The sequence below is a fragment of the Mirounga leonina genome, unplaced genomic scaffold (genome assembly GCF_011800145.1).
Source record: "Mirounga leonina isolate KUSES-001 unplaced genomic scaffold, KU_Mleo_1.0 Mir_101595, whole genome shotgun sequence".
Classification (NCBI taxonomy): Eukaryota; Metazoa; Chordata; class Mammalia; order Carnivora; family Phocidae; genus Mirounga; species Mirounga leonina.
Window position 1 is genome coordinate 16614891 of NW_023270158.1, and position 26315 is coordinate 16641205.

Genomic DNA, 26315 nt, shown 5'->3' on the forward strand with positions numbered 1-26315 from the left:
CATCAAGTGTATGTGACAACTATCAGACTATTCTCCTTTACTGTTTATCTTTAGGTTTTTTTAAAGATTTTATTTATTTATTTATTTATTTATTTATTTATTTATTTATTTATTTGAGAGCGAGAGCGGGGGAGAGGAGCAGAAAGAGAGGGAGAAGCAGACTCCCTGCTGAGCAGGGAGCCCAATGCAGGGCTTGTTCCCAGCACCCGGAGATCATGACCTGAGCCAAAGGCAGATGCTTAATGACTGAGCCACCCAGGCACCCCTCCTTCACTGTTTATCTTATATATAGTTCCAGACAGAATCTATTTCAGTACTATAAACATAAACACACACACACAGCCCAAAACAAAGCAAATCTCTTTTTCCTTTTGTTGAGGGTATTTTTGAGAAATCGATTATAACCCAGGTTCTGTTTAACAAATGCATTTCTATGAAAGAGAAGATTCCTTAAATCAAGGCTGAGACATAATTATGAAAAAATAATACAACTGGTTTAAGGTATAGAAATCAACCTGAGAAAAGAAACTTTCTTTCTAATACTGTAATTTGGTCATGTTGGGCTAAGTTATAATTTAATGTCATGAGCCATTAGATCATAACATTAAATTAATGATCATGGCTCACATGGAGGCATGGGCAGTTTTATATAATATGCAAAGGGAAAAAGAAAGAAAATGGTAATGTAAATCTTCTTCGGTACCATCTGGCTTATCTTTTTCACCATGCCTCTCCAAAACAGTGGGCGGAATAAACAATACTATTCCTGACTGGCCAGGCATTAAAGATGAAGATATCAAATGAAAAATTCTCCAACACAAGCAGAAAGTCTAGTCTTTTCTTCATTTCCTTCTCCTGCATAAGCACAGAGAATCTGCCCTGCAGAATCAAAATCTGTCAAACTTCAGAGCTGAAATGGCCTTAAGCAAGCATCTGGTCCAGTGGTTCTCAAATTTAAATGGGCACAAGAACCACCTGGGGGCTCTTTAAATATGCAGATTCCCTGGCTCGTCCCTGGAGAGACAGCTTCCGAAACTGCATTTTTAATAAACTTTCCAAGTAAAGGTGGTGCAGGTTGTATGTGAACTTGGAGAAACATTTCTTTTGTCTAGCTTCATCATTTTCCATCAGATAAACCTTAGATCCCCAATGCCTCTAGTTTCCCCAAGATCACAGAGGTTACTGGGCAGGCTCAGAACCCAGATCTCTCTGATAATGTATTACTTCCATAAAAAGTCCCTCAACAATCTGTTAGGTCATGGGTTTTTTTCTTTTTTCATTGTGACTAAAGGTAGATAAAATTCACTGTTTTAACCATGTTTAAATGTACAATGCAGTGGCATTAAGTACATTTACATTGCTGTACAGCCATCACCACCATCTATCTCCAGAATGTTGTCATCTTTTCAAACTGAAACTGTGTACCCATGAAACAATAAGCCCCAAATCCCCTCACCCCCAGCCCCGCCGCTGGTAACCACTATTCGACTCTCTGTCTCTATGAAGTTGACTATTCCAGGTACCTCATAAGTGGAATGAAACAATTGTAGTCCTTGTGTGCCTGCTTATTTCACTTAGGATACTGCCTTCAAGATTTATCCACATTAGTTCATGTTGTGATTTGCTGAATCCTTTGAAGTGCTTGCTCCAATGTTCTGGCCCTTTAAGAAATGAGGTCCTATCATTTGTCCAGCATTGGCAGAGGCTGCTAAATGAGAGAAAGAATTCAGGAAGGGCAGTCCTCAGTGAGTGAAATAGATAGAGCCTGGAGGCAGGCACAGAGACATGAAATGCATTTTCTGCCTAGTTGAAAGTCACTTGAAAACAAAAAGAAATGAGAAACGAGAGAGACAGACAGAGGCAGACACACTAAGAGAATGATAGGAGAGATGGATTAAACAGAGAAACCAAGACCTCCCGAAGGCTACCTTGTGCCCAGATTAGTGAGTAGAACTATGCAGATGAGCTTATTAACAGGTATATTCCAAAAATTAATTGGTCCATACTGGTGTCCATGAGACCTCATACGATTAATGTGCCTTGGGGCAAAGAGTAGAGAAAGCAAATAGGGAAGTAAAAATGTACGCATCTACATTGCTATTTGAAAAAGACTACTGCACTTTAGATTTATTTTTATTTTATATAGTTACTACCATGAGTATTTTATAGCTTTTAAGTAAGAAGGGAAGTTATTTGATATATGTTCTGTTGTATATGGGGGAAGCTTAATTTTTTAAAAACAGCAGTACATTGGTATATATCCATTTTTTTACCCTGGGGCAAAGCCAGATAATGCTTCTGAGAGAAGGTGGGTTGACCCAGGCTTGAAGTGGGAGTTAGCCAGGTAGAGCAGGACAGAAAGTCTATTCTGGGCAAAGAGAACCTCTTCCTTTGACCTGGATAATGCCTACCTGCTATTGAATATTCAGCTCAGTATCTTTTACAAGAGGCTTTTTGTGGCAGCTTTATAACATGGCCCCAAAACTTTCTAATGCTTTCCCATGGAAAAGTGGAGTTCATGTCCCATGCCCTTAAATCTGGGCTCTGTGCTGGCTTGACCAAAAGAATATGACAGCCGGGAGGTGGGGGGGAGTGGTGGGGAAGAGCGCCTGGGTCGCTCAGTCAGTTAAGTGTCCGACTCTTGATTTCAGCTCAAGTCATGATCTCAGGGTTGTGAGATCGAGCCCTGCGTCGGGCACCATGCTGGGTGTTGAGCCTGCTTAAGATTCTCTCTCCCTCTCCCTTTGCACCCCCTCCCAATTCCACTCTCTCTCTCTCTCAACAGATGCAAAACTATGCTAGGTTTTGGCCCAGGCCTTAAGAAACCTGCAGCTTCAGCTTCTTGTTCCTTGGGATGGCTGCTCTGGGGACCCAGCGATTATTAAGTGAAAAAGCCCAAACTGCCCCCCTGGAGAGGCCCACATGAAGAGGAACTGACAGCCAGCACCAATTTGCCAGGCATGTGGGTGAGCCCACTTCGAAGTAGATCCTCCAGGGGCCAGTTGGCCTGCCCCAGTTGACATCATGAGAAGCAGAGACAAGCTGTCCCCACTGACCTTGTTTGAACTATAGAGTCACATGCAAAATGTGCAAAACTGTGTGAAGTCCTTAAGTTTGGGGCTGATTTGTTATGTAGCAAAGGGTCACCAGAATACCTCCCCTGGTTCTCCCCAGAAGGTATGCAGGAGGTGCCCCTCCTCTGGGAGACCAAAGGACTCTGCATTCACCTGAACTATATCCCTTACCTCCTTGGCTAGATCTCTCTGTTGTCCTGCCCCTGGTCCCTCCAGTATCAAGTCCTCCTTGGGGTCAAGTACAGCTCTTATCAACCTTTGGATCCTCAAACCTCTTTGCTGATCTGTGGCAGATCCACTTCTCAATGGCTGACCTCAGAAGTCATATTTGGGAATCCACCCAAAAAGTATGTTTCTCCTATGTGTATACCTTGCATGAATATAAAAAATTTCTTTTAGGTCATGGGTGGGAAATGAATTTAGAGTTGTCTAATCAGTTCAGTGGTTGCATACTAATAATGACCATTGGTTTCTACTCCCAGAAAATGTGGACACTTTCCCACAGCCAATAACAATGCTATCTATACTCATTCCAGGTTTTAAAACTGCAATGTACAACAGTTTTCCAGCCATTTGCAAAACTACTCTAAAAACTAAAATTAGAATTTATGGAGTAAATCATTGGGAAGAATGTCTGGTCAAGCAGTTCATAAATATCCAGGTCTCATTCTATTTGGGGCCACAGCCTTGAGTTGAATCCAATATTGAATTGTTGAATTGAGAGCAAAGGATAGATGTGAAATGTGGTCAGCTCCAGAGAGGAGGGGATATGCTGCTTTCTGCAGAGAAGTCCTTTTTCTGTAACTCCCAAGGAATATTTTAAAATGTGGTAGAGGTGAACAGAAATTATAGAGGAGAAACTAAAATCTGGAGAGAATTTAAAGATTACATTTATAAAGACTCAGATCATTGTTAAGTCATAATAATAATATTGAAGAGTCAACTTGCTAATAGACCTCTCAAGGACAACCACGGATGCAGGAACAAACAAAAGTAATTTGTGGCTTTCTCACTATCAGGAAATAGACACTCTTCCATCTCGACTAATATGATCTCCAGTGGGGAATGATTTATTTCTCTCGCATTCATGAAAGTCTTTTTCATAACCAGGTGTAATGGCTTCTTTTACCTCTATGGGGAATGGCTGATTTATGCATAGACCTTTGCTCAATAACCTTTCTTCAAAGATTGATGCCGTTAAAAGTGAAAAAAGATGTGAACTTTTTGACATTTTATTTTAATGTAATTTAGAAAACCATGTAAACTGCAAATGGACCTCATGCGGAATGAAAATCACATGCTGATCACCTAAATTATTTTGAATACTATTCATCTTTGACTAGTACCTGAAATATCTTATTATCAGAATTATGAAAAGCACAAGAGACACTAACAAAGTTCATTTCCAAAATACTTTATAAATACAAGATTGAACATCCTTTTATTTGATCCCCCCAATTCACGCTTTTAGAATTTTCCAGCTGGAAGTGGGTGCACTGCTACCCACCACATAAAGGAGTATCATTTTGCCTAGAAAGTCTCCTCTGAAAGACTACCAACCCTCAAAAAAGACCCTTCAAGGTTGGAGGAAGGGAGGAGGGGAAAGTGACATGAAATTCTTTGACTTTTTCTGTGCTCAGACTTTGCTGGACCTTTTCCATTCTTGTTTGAAGAAGGCCTGAAATTACATAGACCTTGTCTAAGTTCTGACAGAGATCAAGGAAAGTTAAGTGAAGAGGCCCAGCCTTCTTGTTGTCTTCAGTGCTACTGCCTCAAAGGTTACATTTAAAACAACTTTATTGGGGCGCCTGGGTGGCTCAGTTGTTAAGCGTCTGCCTTCGGCTCAGGTCATGATCCCAGGGTCCTGGGATCGAGTCCCACATTGGGTTCCCTGCTCAGCGGGGAGCCTGCTTCTCCTTCTCCCTCTGCTCCTCCCCACTGCTGTGCTCTTGCTCGCTCTGTCTCTCCCAAATGAATAAATAAAAAATATTTGAAAAAATAAAAAAGTAAAACAACTTTATTAATGTTATTAACATAGCTATAAGCCATTGATGTGGCTTCCAATGTCAGTCAGACTGGAAGAAACAAACTGCTTTTACCAAAGTGTATATCAGGGAATCTTAACACCTGGTGTTTGGTTGAAAGAAAAGGCATGTAAGCTAATATTTTTCCTTCAAGGAGGGCATTATGAAAGATAAAATATCTCTTTTTAATTTTCAGTGTAGTATGTTTATTTTCAAGAATGGGGGTGTTAAGGTTTGTTTGTACCTCTAGAATTTAATTTTTCAAACATGTCAATATTGACATTTAAGAACTAAAATCTACTGAAGATTATTAGTCTGTTCTTGGTTAGACAAGGCAAGGCTTTTTGTTTTTGTTTTTTAAATATCAGAGTTCCAACACTCATGTGCCAATATTTCAGACAGTTTCTTTCATTCATTCATTCATTCATTCATTCTTATTAAGTAGTTTCTCACTCAAATCAAATGAAGAATTGTGCCCATAAAGAGTCTACAGTGAAATAAGCAATGCAAAAATTTATTTATAAAATATATATGTATATATAAGGCATCTCTATATATAGTGCTATTACTATTAAGCAGGTGTGTACATATCTGTAGATACCTGATAATAGTAATAACATAATAATACTAGCTATGTTTAACTGGTTTCTTACTATGTGTCAAATACTGTTTTATGCACTTCACATATATTAATTTGCATCACCCTCACAACAACCTGATGAGGTAGACATTATCATTACCCCTGCTTTACAGCTGTGTAAACTGAGGGCAATTAAAAAATGTGTCCATGGTCAGTGAGTATCAGAATCACGATTTAAACCCAAGCCGTCAGGCTTTAAAGCCCACACTATTAAAAACTATCGCTCTCCAGCCTCCCAGATACAATACAGAAAGCACTAAACTCCATTTAAAGTACAGAGAAATACCTGCAGAAATGGAGAGGGAGTCAAAATGTCTTCCAGCTGGGGGGCTAATGGAAGAAGGGAGGATTTCAGTATGGCTTTCTTTGACAAGTAGGTAGCATCAGGGTAAACTGAGAGGAGGAAAAGGAATCTTAAGACAAGAAACAAGGTCATCAAAAGAAGCAAAGGAGGCTAGCTAGCTGTGCATTTTAGTAGGAGTTGAGGGTACATGGAGAGGAAAAATAAGAAATAAGATTAGAAATTGAGATTGGGAGCCCATTCTGGAGGGCCAGATGAAGGCATGTGCAGAATATTCTGAAGGGTTTGAGAAGTCATAAAAGGTGTTTCAACAGAAAAACCATATATCCTTTCATTCATTTGACAAATATTTATTGAGCACCTATCATGTGCTGGGCACTGTCTTCGTTAATGGGAATATACAAGGGAATAAAGTAGATAAAATCCCTCCCTGCATGGAATTTTTTTTGTGTGCTTTTTAAAAAAATTTTTTTATTGTTATGTTAATCACCATACATTACATCATTAGTTTTAGATGTAGTGTTCCATGATTCATTGTTTGTGCATAACACCCAGTGCTCCCCTCCATGGAATTTCTAATCTATTTACAATCCAAGATATGCCTTAGGAAGCTTCATTTGAAATGGAAATCTGCAAGCTGGACTGGGGCCATGCAGGGGGCAGAAAGGAGTGGAGAGCCGTAAAAGATCCTAGGAGCATGAATTCGAGCAGTGGTTAGGAAATTGGAGAGAAAGCAATGGGTGCAATGGATTTGGGGTGGGGGGTAAAATTGATCTTGAAAATGAGCTAGAAATTGGGACAAGTGAAGAGAGGTAGAAAGGACTATTTGGTTTGAAATCTGACTGAAAAGATGGTGGTGTGATGAACGGCGGGACAGGAGGCGAAGACCTGGTATCCAAGATATGGCCCATTTGGGTCACATTGAGTTTATGATGTCTGAGACATTTGAGTAAGAAATGCCCTACATATAGTAAGAAGCATGGGACCGATACAGGAAAGAGATAAAAAATATCCAAATCACTGGATTAAAGGAGGGCAAAAGACAGTCGCTAGTCTAATACCTACAACACGAGTGACACTTAGTAAGTACTGACAACTGAATGACGAGAATGAGATTAATGAAGGCAGAAAAGACAGCCCAGAATTGGTCCTCAGGTAAACAAAGAAGAATGAGTAGAGAGGTAGGAGAAAATTAGTAGAACACAAGACCCCAGCAAGTCAAAAGGTGAGACATTTTCCCGAAAACTGTGGTGGACAACAATCACCATCAATGCAGAGATATCTAGGGCAGGAAAGACTTGGTGAAAGCAGCTGAATTTGGAAGTTATGGTGGTTTCACAGAGAAGTGCTTCAGTTGAGAGGTCAATGTCAAAACTAGACTGAAAAAGGTAAAAAGGGAAGATGGATGTTTAGGAAGTACGAATGTTTCCATTAATCCATAAACTCCTATTGGGTGAATTATTTGAGACTTGCTTGTGGTTATGTTGGCTCTTTGCCTGGAAGGCTGAGTCAGTTTAGAGGAATGGGTAGGGGAGTAAGGTGAGTCGAAGGTCAAAAGGTCAAACTGAGGTTCAAAGAACGGACTCCTCTGTATATAGTGGTGTGACCTTAGCAGAAGTTACCCAACTTCTCAAAGCTTTAGTTTTTTCATCTATAAGAAGGGTAAGATGATAATGTCATGCAAGCAAAGCACCCAGTACATTGCCTGACACACAGTAATATTTCTTTTAAAAAAGTGAGTTATTATCACTATCTACTCTAATAATTAGATGCATACATTGTGTTATTCATCCCAGAAAACTAAACATTTATTTCATAGGCTTTTATTTTTAATTATTTCCCCCCAATCTGGTGTGATAAAACTCACATTAATTTTTCAAGGAAGGAGCAATAGCTACATTACTGAACCTCTTTAATTTTACCCTCCTCAACTGAAAATAAAAATAATAACAGTACCAATACCAGAGGTTTTCAGTGAGAATATCAGAAAATGAAAGTAAAAGTGCTTTGTCAGTTATAAAAATGAAAAGTTTAGCAATCATTATTCTCATTAGTTAATATAACTTTGATCCATTGATTTTAAAGAGTACAATATTAGTTTTATACATTCAGTTGGACTTTTGTCTAATGGTAATTCATATCATTAATAAGGATCTTTAACTTGAAGAAAGCTTTCTCAAAGTGCTTTTATATTTATTACCTTATAAGATCCTCACAAAAGCTCTGTGAGGAATAAAAGACAATGGTTATTAGGGGCTATCAAAATTGACTTTTCAGTATTCACGGTGTCCTCTTTCCTATGTGGGCCTTTCTTCTGGTTTGTTTATATAAAGTTACAGCATCCTAGAACTGAATTACAAAGTTATTCAATTTAGTGCTTTCCTTGTATCATTCTAGATAACAGGTAATTTTAATGGCAATATCCAGAACAATAGGTTCTACAGTTTTTAATACATTCAATTAACATGTTAACATACATAAGAGGCCATCGTAACGTGCTTGGGTATGTTATAACCCCTATAATCAAGTGACTCTACTCATATTGCATTAAACTGATTATGTTTCCATCATTGGGCAAAGATGAATTCTTATTTTCTATATTTAGTATCCTTTCCATAGGAGATTAAACACCAGTCTTGAACATTTGTCCTCATTGATTCCTTCTTCTAAACTTTGAATTATTTCACTATTTCTTTTTGGATTATCTCTGTAATCTACAGGAATTTGAGGGTCCAAACCTGGAACATGAGAAAGTTCTGAATGCGGTAAGACGACAAGCATGGGGCTCTTGAATCTATTTCTGAGTACTACAACTCATAGTACTGTGAACGTGCATGAACTTTTTATAGCAGCTACATGAGAATAAGAGGAAAACATAAAATCTGCCATGTTCATATAAGAGAAGAAACAAACTTTCCTCATCAGAAAGTTTTTCAAGATCTTGGATTCATTACTCAAATACTTTTTTTTTTAAGATTTTATTTATTTATTTGACAGAGACAGAGACAGCGAGAGCAGGAACACAAGCAGGGGGAGTGGGAGAGGGAGAAGCAGGCCTCCTGCTGAGCCGGGAGCCCGATGTGGGACTCGATCCCAGGACCCTGGGATCATGACCTGAGCCGAAGGCAGTCGCCCAACCAACTGAGCCACCCAGGCGCCCATTACCCAAATACTTTTACTTTCTCCAAGGTAGGAGTTTTACACCAAAGCTTTGCTACTGCTTTGCTTTTTTTCAAGGTCAAACCATTAAAAGTATCCCCATAGCTGTGCCCCTTTGAATAACATAGAAAATGGCATCACTTAATACCAATTCTGTGCCAGAGTAGGTGGTATTTTGGTAACCTCTAGGTGTATTTCAGAATGGACTGTGGAGAAAATCAAGTCATGATTCATGTGTAAAATCATGTATTTCCCTGGCTGCCATGTTAATGTCCTTCAAGTTTGTATCTTTAACCTAGAACCCATATCTCCTCCAAGTTTTAGATCCGCATTCACAACTGCTTTAAGGAGGTGAGAATTTCACCTCCACGACTCACAGATACCTCGAAACTGACCACATTCTTGACTTCCCTTCCCACAACTGGCTGTCCTCTTGAATTCTACGACTCCGTAAATGCACTCGGTCACGCCAAGTGGTAAGCAGTCAGTGACTCCTCATCATACCTCACAATGCTCCCTCACCTCTGCATCCCATAACGTACATGACACTGTTGACTTTCACTTCCCACATCGGTTTCATTTGTTCAACCTCAGCACCTTAATTATTATTTCTTACTTGGAATAGTACAGGAAGAACTTTCTAACTATGGTTCCTGGACAGATTTTATATCCTTCCAATTCATCCTCCTCTCAACTATCAGAGTGATCTTTCAAAAGTGTAAGTCTGGTTAATCTGTTTCCTTGCTTAAAACCATACTGTGACTTCCCAGAGACTACAGATAAAGTCCCAACTCTTAAAGGTAGGTGGCAAGATGGATAGAAAGACAGCTTACACATGTTGAGCCCTCTGAGTCCAACACTCTGCCCCTCGAGAGGGAATTTTACATGTATCCTATTATTTAATCCTTAAAAATCCTGCGAATGCTATGCTCACTGTATAGAAAAATATAATTAAGACTGAGAGGTCAGGCAACAAATGGGAGAATAAGTGGTCTTCCTACCTACAAGGCCCATACACTATTCACTACACCCTGCTGTTTTTCTATATAATTTAGCCACAGCTGACCTTTCCGATCTCAGTTCTTAGAACAACCATACTCCAGCCATAGAGAAGTACCTTCAGATTCTCAAAGTCCCAAAATGTCCAGGACTTTGAACATGCTATTGCCTTTGCCAAAAATTCTCTTTTCAACTCTGTATACCTAGCTAAGTCCTAATACATTCTTCTAATGTTCTCTAAGCAGAGGTTCTCAACGTTGTCTAGACATCAGAATCATGGGCAGGACATCCTGCCATCAATCCAGTTTGAATCTCTATGTGGTGGAACCAAGGAATTAGCATTTTTAAAAGCTCCTCCTCTGGCACCTGAGTGGCTCAGTTGGTTAAGCGTCTGACTCTTGATTTTGGCTCAAGTCATGCTCTCAGGGTCCTGGGATCGAGACCCAAGTTCGGCTCCACACTCAGTGGGGAGTCTGTTAGAGAGTCTCTCTCTCTCCCTCTCCTGCTGTCCCTCCCCCCTCAAATAAATAAATAAATCTTAAAAAAAAAAAAAAGCTCCTCCAATATATAAGGAAGATGGGAAAACACTGTTCTAGGTGAGTTTCCTGGCCTCTTTGGAAGGCTTAAGCTTAATCATCTGTTTCACTAGGCCCGGTCTAGCCCTCTAACACTCATTAGATTTGCCTTAGCATATGTATTTCACCTCTGGAATATAAGCATTCCAAAGGCAGATGTCATATTCCACTACAGAGGTTTTGGTATATATCCAGTATGCACATTCTCATTCTCTCTCTCTCACACATATATACAGCTGAAATCAAAGTTTCACAAAAAAAACCCTGACCCAGAGTGATGGAGTCTGTCATTTCTTATTCTATTCTGCTAATTTCATTCCTTGCTACTTAAAAATTGTGATGCTAAGTAAAATAAATCAGACAAAGACAAATACTATGTGATCTCTTTTATATGTGGAATCTAAAAAACAAAACAAAACAAAACAAAATTAGCTCACAGATGCAGAGAACAGATTGGTGGGTGCAAGAGGCGGAGCGGGGGAGAAATGGATGAACTGGGTTTTTTTTGGTTTAAAATATTAAATAAAAGTAAAAAAATAAAAATTGTGGACTAATACTCATTAAATTGATTATACAACCTAATAGTTTGTCTGAACTGTGTTTGAAAAGCATCTCCGTAATCATGTTTGTGCCAGTCCTAATGCCATGCTAGGCACTTAACAGGTGTTTACAACAGATTTCATGGATTAATCAAAGTTTTTAAGGAAATAATATATATAAAAATTTTACATATCCAAAACAGTAGGCAGTCATCACCAGGCAAAAGAAAAATATCAAGATTAACTTTCATATTCTTGAGACACCAAAGTAGAAAGATTAAAAAAATGTATAAAACTCAGTTCAAATTATAGCAACAGAAAGGAATACACAGAGGGTTTCCTTTTCTTAGAATTAGGGATCCTCAGATTACCTCTCTATTCTTAGATGTCCCAAGAAAGACGACAATCCAATTTATTCAGAATACTAATTGTGTTACTAAGATTGCATTCTTCCTTCTTCCTTTGGAATTAACCAGTGGGCCAAGATTTTTTTGTGAGAAACACTGAGGAAGCTACTTCCCCAATTCCCATAATGTATTAGAAATCTAAGCTTTCTTAATCAATTTACAGGTGCACGCTGATGTACAATTCAAAGTTTCTCAAACTAGTCTCTCTGGAAATGTTTTCTTTAATAGAAGAGAATTTTTATGATGGGGTGGGGGAGGAGCTATGGGTAAAACACATGAGCTTAGATAAGAAACTGAGTTTAGAGCTCTGGCCTGGGACAAGACCCAGATCACAGAAGAAGGAATGTCAAAGAGTGATTGCTCTGTAGTTTCTCTAGCTGAGAAAAAGATCCTAATTACACCTTTATGACCATCTCTCCCCACCACATACCCCCCCACACACACACCTTCTTTACAAGCTGGTATTACAATGATCTCTTAGGGGTGCTTAGAGAATCAGTTAAGATTGGCAGAATTCTTATGGAATATTAGCAAAGATACAGAGTCTTCCCATTTTCAGTTAGTTACCCATGGTTTTATGTTAGAACTTGGAATTGAGGAGATCTTTATTAATTCTCTGGGGCCCAAAGCAGAAATGTTTTGGATACAGGAAGTATCTGATTCAACTATGAATATTCATGAATATCTTCATTTTAAAGGTAAATCTGCAATGTAAACATGCTCAGACTGTCACCTCTCAGGGCTCTATATGATATTCTATAAAAATATATTGGCTTTAAAATTCCAGTAAGACTGTCAGAAATAACACTATTTATATGAAAAATCTCCTCATCCCGAAGTATAAGGACATCTATAATGTCCTTGCTTTTAGTAAGAGAACTAAATAAGCATTTCTTTCTAGTATGAGGAAGGAATTTTAATGGCTTTCAGAGTGAAATTACTCAGATTAATTCCATTCAGGAAGCATATGCTTCATAAAACATGTATTCTTATAGAACCCACAAATTGTGATTATTGCTGAGAGAATTAAATATCCTCTGAAGTGGATTGTAAATAACGGTGATACTCATTCTAGCAAGAGCTGGGGGGTCTCCATATATAGAAAAATTGATTGACAGTCATGGAACAAAAACATATTTGTGAAGTTTTTCACCCCCCTCCATATCCATTCAGCAGCATTTGTACGAAGGAAAACATCAACGCTTTTGGGGGGACAGATGTATTGGAATCTGTTGGGAGAGCTGATGCTCTGGCTGGGCATTTGGAGTTTCCTTTTTTAATATGTAAGAATTATTTTCGCTCTACAGCATGAATCAAATAATGAACGTAATGCTACCAGCTTCTTCAAACAAAGTGAAAAGGCCTATCATTACACTTTTTTCCTTCACACATATTATAGAAAATTCTTTTGTTCAAAATTAAAAAAAAATATCTTCAGAGGGGAAAAAAAGCAGAGAATTCCATTTAGCTGAAATACTGAAATTGCATGTAATCTCCTAAGATATGTGGTTATATTTACTTTCAAGTTTGGCATTTCCATTTGTTGTTTTTAAGCCCCAGTACCTTAATTCAATTCTATCACTTGAAATGTGCCATTAACAACAATAATCAATAGTTTCAGTAGTTTTGACTTTTTTCCATGACATCTCCAAATCTTTCATCAAAAGACTGTTATCCGGTCATCTAACTGAAAATCAGAGCTGGCTATAAATGTCATTTCTATCCATAAAATGTAGTTTCAACCTCAGGCAACTGGAATTTATAGAAAACCCAATATTAACACGGAGGGAATGAGAAACTGTCTGTGTTTTAAAATAGTGTTGGGATCTCAGCTAGTCCTATTGTAGTTAAGAGGCAAAATGATATGTCTAAGGTTTTCAGGAACCCTAGAGGAGTTTTACATGGCTTTTAAGAATAAATACTTTTTATGCACAGTATAGCATAAGTGAAGCAAATGTCCTCTGCATAACTTTCAACTGTTTTTGAAAAGGAGATTAGAGATCTAAACACAAAATGTAGTTTATTCTCCATTCTCCCATAGGAAATATAGTTTAAAAACATGGCAATTTTTTTCTTTAATGATTCAGAATCTTGCAGTTTCTCAGAATTTTCATTGTATAGTAATGCAGATAACAACATAGAGGAGATACATGGATGTATCTTAGCCCTCAGTCAGACTTGTTCACTAATTTAAGGGATGTTTAATTAAATCCTTATTATAAAATTATCTCTTGGATTATTCTTTCTTTTCAAAGTAATCTGCTAAAAAATCAACTTAAAGTTTTGTTATTTATCTACCACAGCTGATGAGAATATGTGAGCCCATATATTTATTAAAATTCTAGGTGGCTTCATGGGTATTTAAAAGGAGAAATACAATTTTATTTATGAAATATCATAAGTTAAATAAGTTACAGCAGAAAATTTTCTACCCATTCATCTAAGAGGGACCAAAAAAGTCTAACTTTGCATAGTTTTTACAATCTCGAGCCATGGGACATATCTACACAGATAAAGGCAGGTATTGCCCTAAACGAGCTAGTTCCAGTGATCAAAGTAACTCAACACACATTGTAGAGGAGTGAGTGGGGTCTGACGAGAATGGAAGACACGAATGAGGAATCCTAGAAGCTATGAGTTGCCACTATTATCAACTCTATGCACAAGAGCAGGCAAGTAGATCAAGTATCCTATCAAAACAGAAAAAAAGGAGGAGAAGGGAAACAAGGAGAGGAGGAGGAGAAGAAACATTGCTTATTATGGTCTGATTGTGGAAGTATTTTCCAACCTATGATATACCACCACTTTTTTTCATCATAATTTAAATATATGGAGAAAAGTAGTCCAAAAACTTGATCATATTATTTCGACACTCTAAAGTTTATTCGAGATACTAGTAAAGATCTGGTATCAAGTCAGAAAACTCAACTATACGTAACAAAACTCCATAACAGTTCAGAAAATTATAGCAGGCACTGAGAATAAACTTAAGGGGCCTCCTTGAACCAAGACGTCATTTAAACAAAACTACCCTAAACTTCTATTTTCACTGTTTATGCATATGAAACTTTATAGCAATAATTTTTGTTTCTAGGAAGAAACAATTGTCTCAAAATTATATGATCACTAACTATGACAAATTTAGCCCTCTCATTTTTCTTTTTACAGATCGTGTTGGGAAGAAAGCTACAAAATGCCAGATTAACATTTCAAAATGTATTTGAAAGTAATGAAGGGCAACTGATTCAGTTAGCAACGCTAAATAAAACTGACAATTCATACAGATGCTTCCCCTGTAAAATATTAAATAAACACTGCAAAATGGCAACTTTTTCCAGTTAATAAACCAATCCCTAATTTATTTCTCGGAGCAAAGTTTCTTCTTGGCCAAAGCCCTGGTTTTACGGGCAAGTTTTCCCTGGTCAAAAACGCGTACCATTTTGAAGACTGGGGCGTTAAATGAAATACTAAATGCCTTTTCCTTCTCCCTCTGCCTCTTCCCCCTCTTGCCCACCCACTGCACTGTATCAGGCCATATAAAACAAGCACTTTCCTTTGGCCCCAGCACATCAGTGACGAGAACGGAGGCTGTGAATTGTTCACAAGGATTCACAAGAGGTCAAAGTAGAAAAGCTTTACTTACTTGCCATTGTTTCATCAGCTCTCTTACTCCCTTGGAATCTTCTAGGAGCCTTTCCTTATGGGTGGCATCCTGCAGGACGTTGGCAGTTGTCTCGGCTTCTGTAAGCCAGGCAAGGAACTTCTCCAGGTCCAGGGGGAACTGTTGCAGTAATCGGTGTGTTTCTTCCAGAGCAGCCTCTCGCTCACTCACTCTGCAAAGGAACAAATGTCCAGATGCGGTTCTCCTCAGTTATCACAATGGTGCACCTAGCATCCCCCATGAAAAGAGCAAAGATCAAGGGACGAAATCGTAATGTACCAACAAAGGGGTGGGTGGTTGCTAAAAGTCCTCTTAAAAGCAACAACAACTAGAATAGTGTGTGTGTGTGTGTGTGTGTGTGTATAGACTTTGGACAGGTCATATATGAACTTCCAAAAACAATCTTTTTTTTTTTTAAGATTTTATTTATTGATTTATTTGAGAGAGAGGAAGAGAGGAGAGAGAGAGCACATGAGAGGGGGGAGGGTCAGAGGGAGAAGCAGAATCCCCGCCGAGCAGGGAGCCCGATGCGGGACTCGATCCAGGGACTCCAGGATCGTGACCTGAGCCGAAGGCAGTCGCTTAACCAACTGAGCCACCCAGGCGCCCCAACAATCTTTTTTTTTTAACTTGATAGTTTTTTACTGGTCGATTGTGAAAGCTTATTTTCATATGTGGCAAAAGCATAGGCTCCTCTTTATAGGTAAAGCTCCCAAATCCCTACGCCATGTTTATCTTTGATGTCACCTGAGGCAGAAAGTCAGGATTAGGTAGGCAAGGAAAAAGGTCAAGAAAATGCAAAGCTAGACCAGAAAGTTGAACACTGGAGGAAATAAGAGAAGAGGACTGGAGGGTAGAAGAGAACAGAAAGACTAACAAGGAGAAAAATGACATATTTCACAGAAACCGTTGTGCAAGATATCATTTTGCATGACACTATTGTGTTCTAATGGTTCTAACTATGGTGTTTGCTTTACATTTCATTATCTGATGGTTACGCAACTGAGATTACTCCCCCCCCCCCCAAAAAAACTTCTGTGTAATGGAAAAAGTAAAGCCTAAAAAAACAGACAGATCTGGGTTCAAATCCCAATACCCTCTACCAACTGTGTGGTACGGCAAGTTACTTAACCTCTCTGAGTTCAAAGTTTCTCATCTGCAATGCCTACTGCTGGGCTGAGAATGAGAAGATGATAATGTGTGTCAAGATTACTGCTTCCCATGTACAGTTAGTTACACATTAGGGTTACTCAAACACATTCGTTCGCTCGGCCCACATCCCATTCCTCTTTCTCTAATCTTTTTTTTCTAAAAAAAGATTTTATTTATTTATTTGAGAGAGTGAGAGAGAGTGCCTGAGTGTGCGGGGGGAGGGGCAGAGGGAGAAGCAGATTCCCTGCGAGGAGGGAGCCCAATGCTGGGCTCGAACCCAGGACATCGAGACCATGACCTGAGCAGAAGGCACGTGCTTAACCAACTGAGCCACCCAGGCGCCCCCACCCTTCCTCTAATCTTTTAGAAGGGGTGAACCAAATTTCCTAATGGCACATAAATCTAAAAAAATTATTCATATTTTTTCTGATTTTATATATATATATATATATATATATATAATATACACACATATATATATAATGCATGTATAGTGGATACACACACATATGCCCTCAGCAAAAATCTACATAAATAACAGCTTAGAGGGAAAATTGCCTTTGGCAGTAACAGTCCCATCTAAAAAGATTCAGGTAAATTTTGTCTGCAATGAGGAAATTAGTACTCTATTTAAATGCCATATTTGCTTTCTATTACTACACAAACACTTTCTGGGATTAAACATAAGCTAAAAATGGATTTTAAAAAATTGAACACTTGAATATGATACACACTGCTTGTTAGGATGTGATTGTCAATAATTATGCGAAACTGCAATTTATTTCAGCAGCAACTTTATCATGGGATGTGCAAACCAAGCAATAAACAGCTCCTGCCGAGCCAGCGGCAGCAAAGCCCCCGGAAGAGCTGTTTATTCATCACGGGTGAGGTTTTTGCTGAGCCTACAGTCTTCCACAGTGTAGTTTCAGTGCTCATACTGGATAAAAATCTTCTGTCTGCATTAACTGGTGGAGGGGAGAATAGGTTTAGGAGGATGCAGCTATTGGAAAAAAGGAAGCATTACACAAAGCTATTTATCAGCCCCTAAATAAACTTTAATGCTGCAGAGCTGAAAGGTACCTTGGTGCCCGGGTTGGGCAAATCAGTTAAACCTTGCATAGTTCAGGGGCTGACCTGGACTGCTTGCTCCCTGCGTATCTGGTGTTCAAACTATCAATGGAGGGAGAAAGATCGAAATTGTTATTTATTTATCTTTTTATTCAGTATGATTTAAAAGCTCAGAACCACTGCAACAGCGCTGAGAATCTTAATGTCATAATCTGGTAGGAAATGAGCAGGTGGAAGCATGTGTAACTTGCTCACATCCAGCCGGTTCTGACCTGCAAGAGTGGCAATTTCATCCAGTTCAAGCTACTATTTCTAGGTTGGCTTGCACATCAGAAATCACTAAGACGCCACCTCCAGCCTAAAATTTGGGATAGAAATAAGCTGTCACGTTCCAGAAGCCAAGTGCAGGGTCAGACGATGACATATTTTCTCACATGCTCCAACTTTATGGGGAATAAAAGGACAAAAATGAAACTCTCAGGGCAGAGTGAAGCTCAGAGAGTTAGACAGTGTGCATTTTATTATCAGGGTCATCCTCATCATGAGCTGCACAGGATGCTCCCCTATTCTTTTTTTTTTTTTTTTAAAGATTTTATTTATTTATTTGAGAGAGAGAATGAGAGACAGAGAGCATGAGAGGGAGGAGGGTCAGAGGGAGAAGCAGACTCCCTGCCGAGCAGGGAGCCCGATGCGGGACTCGATCCCGGAACTCCAGGATCATGACCTGAGCCGAAGGCAGTCGCTTAACCAACTGAGCCACCCAGGTGCCCGGATGCTCCCCTATTCTTGAACTGAAAATGCCGCTTACCCTCTGCTTCCAGAGAAAGTAACTAGTAAATAACTTTCCAAGAGTTCTCTGTAAAATACGATGCACATAAATTAGATGAAAGGGTTCTACTGAGACAATGAGATTTCTAGCCAAATCCTACCAGTGAGTTTGCTGCTTTGTAAATTAGGCCCTTAGGGAAGAACCGTAACTCTTGCAGGACAGTAAGGCACCGTTTTCCTCAACAATACCCTCATGCTCGGAAATACTGACAACATCAGGCTGAATCGTTGCTAATTTGGAAAATATGTTAACAAAATTCAATGGCTGCGAGAGCAGAAAATCTCTTCAAATGAGTTCTTTTATAGGCCTCTTTGATCAGAGGTGAGACTGTTGTTTCCTGTTCATGTGGGAGTTTTAAGGCTACATCCTTTCTCCTGAGATCAATCTACGTACACCGAATTCCTAAATTTTAATTGCACCAAGTCTAGACCAGAAATGAGTCAAGGGTACTTGTATGTCATATTTGTGTATTCAAAATAGCTCTGGATGTATCTTGTCCTTTTTAATTTTCCATAACCATATGGCTTTAAGTGGCTTATATGATAAATAAAAAATGCAGAAGTAATGAGAATCATAAAGAAATTTTAAAAATTGTTTTAGATTACAAAAGTGAAGATTTTGAACATGGATTATTCTGTAAATTCCCCTGTCCAGGTTATCCAGTTATAGAACCTGGAGAAAATTTGGCTGAACTTTAAAACTAACAATGCCCAGGTATCAGAAATAGTAATAATACTTTACAAATATAATCTATGATAGAGGTTAAGTGCTTTTTTATGTAACAAATTTTAATTATCAACTATTCTAGGTTTATAATCTACAACAATAGCTAAGAATCTGGTGGAGTATGGACTGCTATGGTGACTTTAAAAGGTTTTCTTTCTGTTCATAAGGGCACAATATACCCTTCTCAAGTGCCTAAATATGAGCGGTATGGTACAGTGGTTCTCAAAGTATGACCCACAGACCAGGGGCATCAACATTATCTGAGAACTTATTAGAAATGTAAATTCTCAAGCTCTACCCTAGACCTACTGATCAGAAGGTCTGTGCATGGAGCCCAGCGAGCTGCGTTTTCATAAGCCTTCTAGGTGATTCCGATATATGCTAAAGTTTTGTGAATTACAGCTGCTGGAGACCCATCCATTTTGCCCTAGCTTCTGAGAAAGCTGCTGGAGGCAGGATGCATCCAGTAACTAGTTAATGTGTGGGCTATAAAAGCCTGGCCCCCTTGCTCCAACTCAGGACAATTTGGGAGGATGGGGAGAGGGATGGGGAGTTGATTGATGTTGTGGTGGCAACTGCATTGAAGCCCGGGTTCTCCTTCTTCCCTATCCCGCTCCCTTCCCTTTCCTTCCCTCACAGGTGTTAATCCTGACAGCACTCGCCAATAAAATTCCTGCAAGTTAATTGCCTTCTCAGAATCTGCCTTCTGGGGAAACTGACATGCTGAGGTATCATACTAAATAAGGATTTAAAAAATATACATGCTTAAGAAGTGTATGTGAGAAATATACAGCTACTTGCACAGACTGTGGTCTCAAAAGGGGACAGGATGGAGTATTCTCACGCTCAGGAAATGAGCCTGAAGAGCTATTGCACTTTTGGTCGCCCTTTAAGAGGATCTATAGAGGGGAGCCGGGGTGGCTCAGTTGGTTAAGCGTCTGCCTTCGGTTCAGGTCATGATCCCAGGGTCCTCGGATCAAATCCTGCGTTGTCCTGTTCCCTGCTCAGTGGGAAGTCTGCTTCTCCCTCTCCCTCTGCTGCTCCCCCTGCTGCTCCCCCTGCTGCTCCCCCTGCTTGTGCTCTCTTGCTCATGCTCTCTCTCTCTCAAATAAATAAATAAAATCTTTAAAAAAATGTAAGAGGTGGAATATTACTCAGCCATCAGAAAGGATGAATACCCACCATTTGCATCAACTTGGATGGAACTGGAGGGGATTACGTTGAGTGAAATAAGTCAAGTAGAGGAAGACAATTATCATATGGTTTCACTCATATGTGGAATATAAGGAATAGCATGGAGGACATTAGGAGAAGGAAGGGAAAAATGAAGGGGGGGAATCAGAGGAGGAGATGAACCATGAGAGACTCCCGGAAAAAATCTGAGGGTTTCAGAGGGGAGGGGGGTGGGGAGATGGGGTAGCCCAGTGATGGGTATTAAAGAGGGCACATGTTGTAATGAGCACTTGGTGTTATATGCAACTAATGAATCATAAAAAGAAAAAAAAAAGAAGAAAGAAAGAGAGAAAGAAAAAGGAAAAAAGAAAGAGGATCTATAGGTAGTGTAGAGTTGCATTATCACCAGTTAGAAGCAAGAATCTACTGAAGGGGCAAAGGGCTGTAACTGTACAGCTCAGGAGAACCCCACACCTGCCCAAGAAGGTACTCATCCAGAGCCAATTCTGCACAAAGGGGAAGAATCACAGAAGGCAGGTCTTCAGCATCTCTGTTTTCTTTTTAAGAACTGATTATCAATGAGGCAATCAGACAAGTAATACTCTGATCTGTCACTAAACACCCACACACATACCAGGGTATCTCTAAATGAATCTCTAAGACTCCGGATTTTCTATTAAGTTGAGTATCAGCAATTTCTCATGGGTCAAGCTAAGAATAAAAAGCACACGAGGGAAGGGAAACTTACTACTTTTCCAAGCAAGGCTGTAGAGCTGAGTGAATGTATAGACAATATTCCACTATTAGATACATGAATGGACAATACTTTATCGGAGAACTGTACTGCAGGATTTTATGTATATAAAATCAAAAAATCAAACAGAAATAAGCACATTGAATATTTTTTTTGGGGGGAAGGGCTCAATCTGACAGAGGAGGCTATTCTGCCCAGGTGTTTCTTTAAGTGTGACAAATTGAGGAAATTCCCAGCACTCAGTCTTCTGCTAAAAAACACCTCCATCTTTGCCTTGCGACTGTCCTAGAGTAACCAAACAAAACACCCCGAATCTCTCCTTCCTGGTTTATTTGCATTTAACCACTATCATTTCCTATGATATTTTTAGGGAATGGTTACAGGATGACAATTTTTTCCCTTTTGTGTTTGTTAGATACAGGGCTGAGAGAAGGAGCATCTTAGCAGCGACTGGACTCGGGACCAAAGGTTTCTGGCAACGTCCAACACTAGTCCCAGGACCAAACTGAACCTGAAGTTCACTTTCTCAGTAACCATAACAGAATCTACTGACTTGCTAGTAAATACATTACATTTTGATTTTTAAAAATCACTTTATATTGTGTTTTCAAGGGACAGCTAGAATTGTATTACCTATGGATATACAGCAGTATATAGAAAGGATTCCTTTTAGTCTCTAGCAGTTGTATTAGTAGTTTGCACCAATGAGAAGCATGAATCTAAGGAGAGTCCTTCAATAATGCTTGGCCTCATCCCCCCTTAGTACCTTTCCAGCCACAACCCTAACATGGCTTAGGGCAACATCTACTTAGAAATACGGCCACAGAAGCATCCTGGCCCTGAGAGGATGTTTCTCTTTTCTCCTCTGCTATTGAGCTATACAGTGAGAAATATACTCTGTTCTTGCAACTACTGACCCGAAGAAGAGATCAAGGCCCTGAGATACGGCACAGAAAATACATTTTTTTTTTTTAAAGCTAACATCCGTATGGCTCTTCACATGTTTTAAAATACATTCAGACTTATTCTCTCATTATTTTATAAGGTATTCCCATTTTTTTCTACCAACCGTCTGCTTTTGTTTTTCTTTGTATGCTTCCAGTTGGATATTTCATTCCCTCTCAATGGCTTTAAGCTCTACGCAGATTATCTTTAAATCAGCACCTCATTCTTATTTGTACATGCCTACCAACATCTTATTAAGTCATCTGTACATCTCATATGTATCACGTGTCAAGATCTATGCTCAGTGACGACACCAAAGTCAACGAGGCATGGTCATGGACTTTGGCATTTAATATATTCAATTCTGGTGGAGGAGACAGAGAAGTAAACATGTAACTATACTTACAATGTGATTAAGCCTATAATTCATGTGCATTCCATACCAGTAGCTCGAATGAATTCATGAACTTCGATCTCAATTTGCTTAACAAGTGATAAATCTATCTTTAAACTTTTCTGGCATTGTCTTATCAAAGAAAGTGGAGATCATCTAATTCCCACAGACGGTGGGTTTTATCTCCACAGACGGTGGGTTTTATCTCCACAGACGGTGATGGATGCTCAATCAAAGTTGGCCTAATTGCATTGATTTACATAAAAATAAGAAACGTCTTAGATCTATGGCCCAGGTGATCATTGGTTTCATTTTGCTGTTGGTGAGATTCATTCTGAGAGAACTGGATGACTTTTCCAAAGTTGCACACAAGTGGCAGAATTGGGATTATAGCCCAAGCCTTGCATCCTAGAAAATAAATTTTTCTAACTCTGCAAATAGATATTGGTGTCTACATCCTCTGATACATTCATTGTAGGAAAAGAAAGAAAAGTGCAGGGAAGGTTATACCACTGAATCCCGGTCCTCATTTGGAGTACAGATTTAATTATTTGTTATTTTACCATAAGCAGAGTCTTTGAAACAACAACAACAAAAAAACCCCTACACATCAGGGAACAAAGACATGCAAAGATATTCTCCAGATCTAGCTGGTGTCTGCTCCAAAACAAAACAAAACAAAAATCCATTTTCAACGCAAATTTGCTGTTTTGCTGTTCACCAACATATGAATTAACGAGGTTTTCATCCCCTCTCTCCTGAGGTCTGGTACTAAATTACTCAAACTCTCCAGAGTTAATTGGCAACCACGACCTAAATGTTCCCAAAGTACTGCTGATTAGTTCTCAGAAAACTCATTCCCATCTCTCCTCACCCCAGACAACACAGGATGGCTTTTTCACATGTGCAGAAGCAACACACTTGCATTAAAAAATACATTAATCCTCTAAAGATAAACTGCAGCTTTGAAGCTGTTTAAACTTCCTTCAGTGATACCAACATTTTAGTAAAAAAAAAATTATCACGTAGACTTTATCTTTAGATAGTAAGAGAGTATTGGCATGATTAATCATGCAAGGGATTTTAAAATACAACATTCCACACAGATCTTTTTACTCTATGAGCATTTTTATTTATTTATTTATTTATTTTTTAAAAGATTTTATTTATTTATTTGAGACAGAGACAATGAGAGAGACAGAGAGCACATGAGAGGGGGGGAGGGTCAGAGGGAGAAGCAGACTCCCTGCCGAGCAGGGAGCCCGATGCGGGACTCGATCCTGGGACTCCAGGATCATGACCTGAGCCGAAGGCAGTCGCTTAATCAACTGAGCCACCCAGGTGCCCCAATCTATGAGCATTTTTAAAATTGAGATTTGTACAGTATATCATTAGGGAAACAACTGCTATTACATAGTTTTTCCTAAAAGCCCTGGGACATTTCTAAGAAAATGTAGACAGCAGTTAAAAGAAAACTTTCCGTTATTCTTTGCATTACTCATTTCATTTGATTTCTGTTTCTGTCATGTATCACTGAGAAAAATTAGTTGATAAAAGAAGTGTACAAAATACTATGCACAGGTGAAATACTCAAGATATATATATTTTCCTATCTTGGATTGTTAACAAAGAGATAAATATCTTTTAGTCTAAGCTCTATAGTTTATATTTCTCCACTGATATACTACCTAAAGGCACTCTTTGGGGAAGTTTAAAAATAGTGTTTGGATTGGTCCATATACAGAGACTCCAAGTATTATTCTGAATATTTACAGAACTATAAAAGATCTTTAGAAAAAATGTGGTTACACTACCTTCCAGATAAATACAAACTTAGATTAGGGTTGGGCTTATAGTTAAACACAATTCCTAAACTGCTATAGAAACGTAAAGATGGTTGGAAGTTAAGACGGACACACTAGTGCTTCAGCAATGCCTGACTTTAAACTGAACACATTTTTCTCTTCCTCATTCTCAAAGCCTCCCCGTCCCGTTCACTTGTTTTTCTGTAGAATTCTTTGTTCCAGGAACTCGATATCGATACTGACATCTCGCTGACCTCAATGGATACTTCCTAAGGAGACTCGGTGGCGGGTTCCCGTGCTAGTCATGAGACCACCTTGAGGACATGACAAACGTGGCTGGCAGTTCGTAGTAGATTCCTACTGAAACGGCCCCGATCCCGTATTTTCCTATAAACCTCTCAGCCTTGTACCCTGGACAGGCTTGCACTCTTGGGGGCATGAGCTGGCTGCAGCCTCCTTTGCCTGGCAAAGTAATAAACTACCTTCCTTCTTTATCCTCCCACACTGTCTTCCTGGTATATTTCCACTCCGGGGCACAGAGGTCGATTTTTGACAACATCTCTACTCCTAAGTAAATTCTCGATGATTTGTATCATGTGGATGTTTAAGGGGATTCTTTGGTTTTGGTCACTCCCAGCGTTAATCTCTTTAAAAAATGTATTTCCTAATGTTTATAAGCTAAATTGAGTAGCTTTCTTCTCTTCTGAAATATATATGAAAACTAATATAGTAACCAATTAGAAGGACAAGCCTAGGATCATCTCTTGAGCCTCCTAAGACTGTGCAGTCAAATAAATATGCATTCTCATCCTCACTTAGAGAAAAACAGAACAGATTGTTAGACATTGATACATAATATTCTGAAGATGGCAAGGCAGGTTGGGTCAATTTTCTAAGACCAAAAGTCAAACATGTAGATTCTCTTGAAAAAGAAGTAGCTAAAAACATACCACCAGATGATATGAATTTATGGTAGAGGTCTATCAATGGAATTGGGAAATACAAACAACTTCCTAATTCCTGACATGAACTTGAAGTTATAGTCTGTAAATATTTGTGACTTTTATTAACCAATTCCTCATTCAGCATTCTCTTGTGGTTAATAATACACTCTTGAGAGTCCTTTGAATTCAACATTTATTGTTATGGTATTTTGCACTGAAACAATGCTCCTTGGTTCTGAAGCTTTTCCACATATATTTTCTCCTTTGATACTTTAAAAAACCTGATGAGGTTAGTGGAACTGGTTGTTATAATCATCAATGTTTTGTAGGGGAGAAACCTGACTTTCAGAGAGGCTAGATGAATTTCCCAAATCAGTGGAAAAACTAGAAACACCAAATCTAGTCCACTCTAAGACATTACCTCTCAAGGCAGACTTGTCTATCTCCCTGTGAGGTAAATATAATGGATGTTAATATATTACTATTCTCAAAAGCTCTTTGTTTTCTGTGATTATTATATAAATTAGGATTATGGTGTGTATTTGTGTGATGACAAAAATTATTAGCTCAGGGTTGCTGGAGTGGTGGGGGGTGGGAGGGACGGGGCGGCAGGGTGATAGACATTGGGGAGGGTATGTCCTATGGTGAGGGCTGTGAATTGTGTTAAGACTGTTGAATCACAGACCTGTACCTCTGAAACAAATAATACATTATATGTTTAAAAAAAAAAAAAAGAAGAAGATAGCAGGAAGGGAAAAATGAAGGGGGGAAAATTGGAGGGGGAGATGAACCATGAGAGCCTATGGACTCTGAGAAACAAACTGAGGGTTCTAGAGGGGAGGGAGGTGGGGGGATGGGTTAGCCCAGTGATGGGTATTAAGGAGGGCACGTACTGAATGGAGCACTGGGTATTATATGCAAACAAGGAATCATGGAACACTACATCAAAAACTAATGATGTAGTGTATGGTGATTAACATAATAAAAAAAAGGGGAAAAAATTATTAGCTCTTTGCTTATCATCTTCAGCTGCCATCTAAGAGATCTACTAGAATAAATACTGCACTTGGGACCTGAGGTAGGCTTGAAGTTTTTATTCAAAAAGAGGGCATTACGGGCAGTGGTACGATCTTTTTCTTCTTGGGA

General features: G+C 39.0%; 1 protein-coding gene across 9 annotated transcripts in view; it reads right to left on the reverse strand.

Annotated features, from left to right (window-relative positions):
- DMD (dystrophin) overlaps window positions 1-26315 on the reverse strand; it is a 1717438-nt gene that overhangs the window by 461767 nt on the left and 1229356 nt on the right. For all 9 annotated transcript variants that reach the window (XM_035001266.1, XM_035001277.1, XM_035001248.1 and 6 more), the window contains one exon: window positions 15362-15551. In XM_035001266.1, coding sequence (XP_034857157.1) covers window positions 15362-15551 — 190 coding nt within the window. The remainder of the gene's footprint in view (window positions 1-15361; window positions 15552-26315) is intronic.